Raw genomic sequence first — 9,484 nt, 5'->3', positions numbered from 1 at the left:
GGGACGACCTGAGAAGAGGCGGAGGCCTGTGGGCAGGGGCGGGACCTGAGGAGAAAATTTTGAACCAGAGGGCAGAAAGTTGCTCTAAGGGAGGGACAAGCTTCTGAGGCCAGGACCAAGCCTTGGAGGGCAAAGGCGCGGGGGCGGAAACACAGGCTCTGGGCGGTGCTTATAGCGTCAAGTGGGCGGGGCTTTCCCTGAAGGATAGGCCAAGGGCCAGTCTGTGTGCAGGGCTGTGGAAAGCTCTCCTAGACCAGGCTGGCTGCCCCTAAGCTAGTTTGTTTCCCAGACTTATGCACCCAGGTTGGATTCTACCTTCCTACCCGCGGAGACCGCCTCTTCCTGGCTCTCCCGAAGCTTCCGTGACCTCGTGGAACGAGGAATGTTGCTACATGACAGCCTGGATTCCTGATCCATTAGAACTTGTCTCAGTATTAGGGCTGTGAAAGGAAGCAGCACTTAGCATGATTTCTGTGCATAGAAGATGAAAGAGCTGACAGATGGCTTCCAGGAGGAGATGCTGGCTGAAGCAAGAGTGAGAAACACTAAGAGAATAAGCAGTTTCCGATAAAAATCTGTAGTTGAAAGTACTCTTATCCGTGTTACCTGATTGTGATCATTCTTCTGTGGTTACGTAAGATAATAGATGACAGAGGAACATGGGTAAGAAGCTTACAGTTTTGTGTGGATTTGTGTGTGTGTGTGTGTGTGAGAGAGAGAGAGAGAGAGACTTTTCTGTGAGCCTAATATTGGTTCACATTGGTTCAAAACTATTCAAAAAGAAGAAAGAGATGGAATTTTCTCCCTAAAGAACTAGCTATACTAAAGCAAGGCAGAATGATCAAGACCCTAAGAACACCAGTACATTGTGACTAGAGCCTAGGAGCATGCAAAGCAAAGGTTAGATGAGAATGAAAACGGAATATATAATACTTCAGGACCTGTTGACCATGTTAGTTTATATTGTATTCTTGGAATAATAGAGAGATAGAATTTTATACATGGTCAGGTGGACAGGGCACCTTTTCAACTGGCCATTCAAAAGCAAAGCTCAAAGTAGGATCATAAGAATGTAGAAAAGAAAGTTTGCAAACATTAAAAGGGTTTGAGAATTAGGCAACTGTAAAAGGGAAGGGGAAAGATTAAATACTGATATCCTTTATAAATTAAAAACCAATAAAAGGGAGCCAGAGAGATACCATCAAGGTTAAAGCACTAGCTGAGCAATTGTGATAGCCAGAGTTTCAAATTTTCCCCAGAATCTACATAAATACCAGATGGGTGTGGTGATTTATCTGTATCTGGCCTAGGGAGGTAATTCTGTTTTATTGAGAGAACCTGTCTCATTAAATCTCATTAAATGGAAGAACAAACAAGTAATATTCCTTTCATTAGTCTCAGACCTCCACATACACATACATGTGTCCACATGTAAACCACACACATACATACACACACACACACACACAAATTTCTAGAACTATGGACATTATTATGAGAGGTAGGAGTAATGGCTACTGGAAAGGGTCTGGAGATGACGTTCAAAAGTAGTACCTCGCAAGGGGAAAGAAAAGAAGGAAGAGCAGGTCATCAGCCTTGGACCTCCAGTGGCTGAAGGAGAGAATGTATTTGGTGTCTGCCACATCTTTGCATCCTTCAATGATACCTTTGTCCATGTTACTGATCTTTCTGGCAAGGAAATCATCTGCCGAGTGACTGGTGGAATGAAGGTAAAGGCTGACAGAGATGGTCCTCTCTGTATGCAGCCATGTTGGCTGCCCAGGATGTGGCCTAGAGGTCCAAGGAGCCTGGTCCATCACTGCCCTGCATATCAAACTCTGGGCCACAGGAGGAAACAGGACCAAGACCCCTGGACCTGGAGCCCAGTTAGTGCCTCAGAGCTCTTGCTCAATCTGGGATGAAGATTGAGCAGATGAAGATTGAGTGCTCTGATGGCACTCGAAGGAAGGGTGGTAATTATGGTCGCCGTCTGGGAACAGTACTTCTCAAACTATTTTCTGTTAATAAATTGCTTTGTGTACGCTAAAAAAAAAAAAAAAAAAAAAAAAAACAAGTGACCAGAAAAGAGAAGACACCTCAGGCTTATAATAAATAGTTCTGCTTCTTGATCCAAGTGCTAAGCCGGGTAAGTTCAATTTGTAGAAATGCAGATTTCTCTGTTGCTGTTATTACAGTGATAGCGGAAGTTACTATGTTGAGTGTGTTAGTCAGTGGTCCATTACTGTTACAAAATGAAATTAATAACTTGAAAAAAATAGTTTATCTTGACTCAGAAATTTCTGCTCGTGGTTGCCTTTGGAACTGTAGTGAGAAATAGAACATGCCACAGTAAATGGCAGAGGTTGTTTATCTCATGCCATCCTGGAAGTAAAGGGTAAGATAGAAAAATGTCAGAACCCAAACATTCTTTTCAAGCACATACTCATTGGCATGATACCTGTCCCCTTCCTACTGTCCCCATTTGTGCCAGAAGCTATGGACAAAGACCTCAACACATAGTCTGTGGATTACATTTAAGACCAAACCATAGTGAAGTAACAAACTACTCCAAATTAGTGGCACAAACCAGAAGGCCTGTTGTTCTGTGACTCCGATAAGATGCAGCAGAAGCAACTGATTTCTAGCCCGTGCTATCTGAAGCTGCATCTAGGAAGCTCAAATGTGGGAGTGCCTTGAGCCATCATCAGAATCATCAAAAGGCCTCTTTGGTTATATGTACAGTCCTGGGCTGCAACAACTGAAAGGCTGAGCTCAGCTCAGACTTCTTGAGTTTCTCACAGGGTGATGAACAGGATCTAAGAGAGCAGGATTCTGAGAGGCAATCATCACAATATGCATACCAAGCTACCTAGAAAGTAGTGAGATCCCTTTGATGATAGCCTAACCTCAGATGTCACACAGTATCACCCTTCATATGCTCTATGAGCTGACAGTCACAAGTAACAAACATCAAAAAAAATGTAGTCATTTTTTTAATATCCTCCACATTACATAATACTAAATATTGGTCCCAGGTGTTTGACTGTATCTTAGGGTTTTACTGCTGTGAACAGACACCATAACTAAGGCAACTCTTACAAGAACAACATTTAATTGGGGGAGGTTTACAGGTTCAGAGGTTCAATCTATTATCATCGAGGTGGGAACATCGAGATGGAAACATGGCAGCATCCAGGCAGACATAGTACAGGAAGAGCTGAGAGTTCTACATCTTCATCTGAAGATTGCTAGCAGAGTACTGACTTTCAGGTATCTAGGGTGATGGTCTTAAGTCCACATTCACAGTGACAAACTTATTCCAACAAGGCCACGCCTCCTAATAGTGCCACTCCCTGGCCCAAGCATATACAAACCACCATAGACTGAGAGGACAGAAATGGGTGTTGGGGGAAAAAGAGAGAGAGAACGTAGAGGAAGATAAAGGTGCTGATACAGTGGGTTGAAGGGGACTGTGGTGTTTTGAGTTGAGAATAGCCCCCATAGGCTCATATATTTGGATGCTTAGTCACCAGGAAGTCGCACTCTCTGAAATGATTAGAAAGATTGAAGGGTGTGGCCATGTTAGAGAAAGTGTGTTACTGGGAGTAGGCTTTGAGGCGTCAAAAGCTCCAGGCTTGCACTCTCACCCCCTCCTATGGATAACACTGTAGCTCAACTATTTCTCCTGCAGCAACATACCTGCCATTCCTGGTGCCATGTTCCTTGCCGTGATGCTAATGGAACAAACCTCTGAGACTGGCTGCCCTGGAATTCACTTTGTAGACCAGGCTGGCTTTGAACTCACACCTGGCAAATTATTTATAAAAGTTGCCCTGGTGGTGGAGTCTCTCCACAGCCTTAGAACAGTGACTAACAGAGTGGGACTGTTGAGGTGTCAAAGTGAGATCTAATAGGCAGTTAGTCCTGTGGATGAGCAAAGCTCAGGGGAGTTTATGAGGGTTACTAGATATCGAGGTATCTGTGGGTGACCAGGACCAGCCAGAACATGTGTGGAAGATGGAAATGAAAGAGATCTAAGAGCTCTAGGAAATGCTACCCTAGAAGGAATGGGAGAAGACACTCATAAAAGAGACTAAGATAAACAGAGGACTGGAGAGATGGCTCCGTGGTTAAGAGCACTGACTGCTCTTCTAGAGGTTTTGAGTTCAAATCTCAGCAACCACATGGTGGCTCACAACCACCTGTAACGAGATCTGATTTCTCTTCTGGTGTGTCTGAAGACAGCTACACTGTACTTATATATAATAGGTAAAAGAAACAGAACACCAGGAAATGGTGGCATTACAAAAGCTACGAATAAAAGCATTTTAAAAACATTTCTTAGGGATTTAGATTTTTTTCAAGAAACTCCAAAAATATAAATCTGACAGTATCCCATAGCTTTACAAAATAGTTTATGGGTTCCCAGTTGTCTTTGAAAAAAAAAAAAAAAATCTAAGTTAACGTAATGGCTGGCAAAACTCCCGATCTGGCCTCTGCCCTCCATTCAGTCTCATTCTCTCTGCCACCTGCCCTTTCCTGTCCCCTCTCTTTCTCTTTAAAATTGGAGGCATGGAGGGAGAACAGGTTATCAAGATGGCTTAGCAGATAAAAGAAGAAGCCTCACCACTGGAAGTTGCTCTCTGGGTACACCAACTGACTCCAAAAGTTGTACTCTGACCTCTGATCCCCATGGTAATAGCAGAAGGGACATCAGCCTAAGGTGGAAATTATAGGAAATCTGTGTGTTTTGTTATGAAAAGAAAAGTTCACAAGGAAACTTGAAAGAAGTTGAAGGGCCACAAAGTATGTCCAGTGGCTGGTGGCACTGGGCATGAGAGATAAGAGGAAAAGAGCAAAAGTACCATAAGATGGCCACACAGGTGATGTGTTTGTGAAGATGTGGCACAGAAAACACCTCTAAGTGAGAGGCACCCCTTTTCCCCTAGAGACTAGCTTAACACCTGACACGAAGGAGCTGCTTGGCACAAAATTGTTAAATAAATAACAAGGCCCAAACAGAGAGCCTGCATAAAGTCAAACAGAATTCAAACCTACACCTAAGGCAGGCTTGGGGAAGGCAAAGGAAGACAGCAACAAAAATGAAGCTGCCTTTCCAAGCATCCACCTCCATCACCTCCAGGGACCTCATTAAAGGTGTTTAGCTGGGCAGGTGTAAACCAGCCTTGGCCCTGGGAGACAGGGCAGGGTGCTGGAGCTACAGTTGCCTCCACCCACTCCATACCCGCCAGCTCTAGTTGTGTTGCTAAGAGCTTCAAAGACAGAACAGACGCAGCTGGAGCCCCGGGGCAGCCTCTTCCAGGAAGCCAGGCACTTTCTTGACCCACCTATAATCGGAGAAGTGCTGGATATTCTACAGGCTAGGACCGCGCTACAGAAACATGAGTCAGGATGGTAAAGTAAAGACAACAGAGTCCACGCCCCCAGCCCCAACCAAAGCCAGGTGAGGAGTCTGGTCCTCGGTGTGGGGTCTAATCACTCCGTTCCCTGGGGCTTCCTTCTTCCTGGTGTCCTGGTCATAACCCAAGCACCGAATGTCTGGTGGATAAATCAAAGGAGTCTCTTTTCCCCTACAGGAAGTGGCTGCCTGTCCTAGACCCATCTGGGGATTATTACTACTGGTGGCTGAACACGATGGTCTTCCCAATCATGTACAATCTCATCATCGTTGTATGCAGGTTTGGCAGGGGTGCTAAATGAGGCTCCTTAAGTGAAGGGCAGGCCTAAAGGAGAGGTGTCTCCCTGGAAGGGCTCTGGGCAGTGGACTGGGGGACCTGTCCTGATAACTCAATGACACGTAGTTGGTACCTTTAAACAAATCCCCTCTTCCCCTGCCCTGCAGAGCCTGCTTTCCTGACTTACAGCACAGTTACCTGGTGGCCTGGTTCGTGCTGGACTACACGAGTGACCTGCTATACCTACTAGATATCGGGGTTCGCTTCCACACAGGTCAGTGAGTCCCTGGGACTAACCTCTCCCCAAGAAGGTGTTAAGAAAGCAGCGGCCTCTAGGGCCTGCATGATCACGTGCCGCTTTGTCTGATAACACCTCGGTGCGCACCGCCAGAAACCTGCCTCCATCTTGCCCTCACGTCTGACCTTGGCACACCCAACATACCCAGCCTGCAGCTGGCCAACCCATGGTTGATCGTACCCCATCTCCTTCTTTCCTCCTAGGATTCCTAGAGCAAGGCATCCTGGTGGTAGACAAAGGCATGATCGCCAGTCGCTACGTCCGCACCTGGAGCTTCCTGTTGGACTTGGCTTCCCTGGTCCCCACAGATGCGGCCTACGTGCAGCTGGGCCCCCACATCCCTACACTCAGGCTAAACCGCTTTCTCCGAGCGCCCCGCCTCTTCGAGGCTTTTGACCGTACAGAGACCCGCACAGCTTATCCAAATGCCTTCCGCATAGCCAAGCTGATGCTCTACATATTTGTTGTCATCCACTGGAACAGCTGCTTATACTTCGCCCTGTCCAGGTACCTGGGCTTCGGACGGGATGCATGGGTATACCCAGACCCCGCGCAGCCGGGCTTTGAGCGCTTGCGGCGCCAGTACCTCTATAGCTTCTACTTCTCCACACTGATCCTGACCACTGTGGGGGACACGCCGCTGCCAGACCGAGAGGAAGAATACCTCTTCATGGTGGGCGACTTCCTGCTGGCCGTCATGGGTTTCGCCACCATCATGGGTAGCATGAGCTCTGTCATTTACAACATGAACACTGCAGATGCAGCCTTCTACCCAGACCACGCTCTGGTAAAGAAGTACATGAAGCTGCAGAATGTCAACCGGAGGCTGGAGCGGCGAGTTATTGACTGGTGAGAGGGCTGGTTGTACACCAGGGGGAGGTACGCACACGGGGAGTCTAGAAACTGGTCTTACTGCCTCCGGGAAGCTGGCATTCGTTCGGAGGTCTACTACTAGATTGGGCCTAGAAAACGGTGTGTTCTACAGAGGGAATCTGGACTAGGGGAAGAGGGTGGGCAAGAGACCGTCAGGGAGTGGAATTTGTGACACCGAGAACGAGGGAACGAGAGCTGCCACTGACTGAGAGGAATGGGTAGAGAAGGGAAGGATCCAGCCAGGAGATGGGCAATAGACGATTGATTAATTATATCATGATAGTGCGAATAAAGGAAATCCGAATAAAGGAAATGTGTCAGTGTCAGGGAACCTGTGGAAGTGGGTGGGAGCTTGGTGACTAAAGCCACTCAATGTGGAAGTGGTACAGGACACTGCGGCTGGGGGTGGAGCCTAATGGGAAGTAAAAAAAATGTGTCTATCTACCAGCAAGTGGTCGGAGCCTCTACACCTTGGATGAAATAGAAAAGATCGTGACTGTAACCGAGAAGAGGGATCCCATTGTTCTTATGAGAAGCCAGTGTGGCTGGATCTCTGGCTGAGCTGAGTCCTGATGAGTCAGCAGAGGCAGACACACTAGGCTCCGGTGGGGAAATGGTACTGCTTTTTTCCCAGGTACCAGCATCTGCAGATCAACAAGAAGATGACCAACGAGGTAGCCATCTTGCAGCACTTGCCTGAGCGGCTGCGGGCAGAGGTGGCTGTGTCCGTACACCTGTCCACCCTGAGCCGAGTGCAGATCTTCCAGAACTGTGAAGCCAGCCTGCTGGAAGAGCTGGTGCTGAAGCTACAGCCCCAGACCTACTCACCGGGAGAATATGTATGCCGCAAAGGGGACATTGGCCGAGAGATGTACATCATCCGTGAGGGCCAGCTGGCTGTGGTGGCAGATGATGGTGTCACACAGTATGCTGTGCTTGGTGCAGGGCTGTACTTTGGGGAGATCAGTATCATCAACATCAAAGGTGAGTCTCCAAGGGAAACGGGGACAGGGAGGCAGAACCCTGGGACAAGATGGTAGTTTGGGGCACATAGATTAAGGCGATCTGGCCCTTGTCTGAGCTGCTACAGGACTCAGGAGAGAAACAGGATGTGGACTATCTGTTGCCTGGGAAGCAGTTGAGCCAAGGTCAGTGGGCGGGATGGGTCCTTTAAAAACAAAGCATTCATGTTCCACAGGCACTAGTGGAAATGCCAACAGATGAGGTAGAAATTACTGCACCAGCCAGGTTGATATATAACCCATTAATCGTCTAGCAAGGAAGGTTACTGATAACCACAGGGCTTGGTCACTAACACATTACTAAATAAAAATAAATAAATAAGGCAGGACAACTGGTTCAGAAGCACCAGGGTGGAGGTTATATCCTGGTTCAGGAGTGAAATTCGACCTTCCTGTCTCTGCTAACTTCCTTCCACCCACCCACCCACCCACCCCACTTCGTGTGTCTGCCCTTGGACCACAGGGAACATGTCCGGAAACCGCCGAACAGCCAACATCAAGAGCCTAGGTTATTCAGACCTGTTCTGCCTCAGCAAAGAGGATCTGCGGGAGGTGTTGAGTGAGTACCCACAGGCCCAGGCGGTCATGGAGGAGAAGGGCCGTGAAATCTTGCTCAAAATGAACAAGTTGGATGTGAATGCTGAGGCAGCTGAGATCGCCCTCCAGGAGGCCACAGAGTCTCGGCTAAAAGGCCTGGACCAGCAGCTTGATGATCTCCAGACCAAGTTTGCTCGCCTACTGGCTGAGCTGGAGTCCAGTGCGCTGAAGATAGCTTACCGCATTGAAAGGCTGGAGTGGCAGACTCGAGAGTGGCCAATGCCGGAGGACATGGGTGAGGCTGATGATGAGGCTGAGCCTGGAGAAGGAACCTCCAAGGATGGAGAGGGCAAGGCTGGCCAGCAGGGACCCTCAGGCATAGAATGACCCTTCCCATCCTGACCCTAGGACTCCCAGCTCAAGTAAATCCAGAGTGATAGGAAAGTCTGCCTGCAGGAATTGTCATCCTACTTGCTAGGTTACAGAACTTAGGAAAATTGGTCCATAGATGCCTAGCTAGGGATGTGGGTCACAGCCTTCATTTGTCCCATACTCACCAGCAAGTACACACACACACACACACACACACACACACACACACACACACACAGGCTCAAGACTGAGTTCCATAAAATGTTCCCGTCTTCTGCACACATGTCCATCCTCCTAAGTATAACTATGACTCACTTTCACTTAACCCATGATCACAGAGAGCAATTTAATGCACTGGGACTGTTGGGGTAAGCTTTGTACATTTAAAGGAAGTCTGCTGGTATAGGACAAGGACAGTGTTGGAGCTATGGGGAAAGAAGACAGATATAATTTCTGAACTGTGTTCACTCTAGGTCACTACTTCAGCTGCTTCAGGGCATGGCCAGACTTCAGGTCTGAGCTGGGCCAGGTGGTATTTGAAAATGAGCCTGATGTGTAACTTAGGGTACAGCTAGAGAATAGGTATCGTCATCCGGAGAGATTAAGAGGGTTATTGCACTTTAAAGCATTTTAAAATATGTAATTATTTTGTGACTTATTAATAAAATGTAAGGTTCATAATGTTG

The 9,484-nt window shown here is 47.5% G+C and overlaps 1 protein-coding gene across 1 annotated transcript; it reads left to right on the top strand.

Annotated features, from left to right (window-relative positions):
- Positions 1-5,402: 5,402 nt before the first annotated feature.
- Positions 5,403-8,813, top strand: CNGA4 (cyclic nucleotide gated channel subunit alpha 4; the record flags this gene model as incomplete). Its single annotated transcript, XM_080912227.1, has 6 exons — positions 5,403-5,464; positions 5,598-5,699; positions 5,864-5,970; positions 6,198-6,843; positions 7,502-7,851; positions 8,353-8,813. 6 exons carry the CDS (start codon positions 5,403-5,405, stop codon positions 8,811-8,813), a joined length of 1,728 nt encoding a protein of 575 aa, XP_080768353.1.
- Positions 8,814-9,484: the final 671 nt, after the last annotated feature.

Source organism: Micromys minutus (assembly GCF_963924665.1).
Source record: "Micromys minutus genome assembly, chromosome: 2".
In the NCBI taxonomy this organism is placed as follows: domain Eukaryota; kingdom Metazoa; phylum Chordata; class Mammalia; order Rodentia; family Muridae; genus Micromys; species Micromys minutus.
Note: the sequence above shows the minus strand (reverse complement) of the source record. Positions and strands in the feature narration are given on the sequence as shown.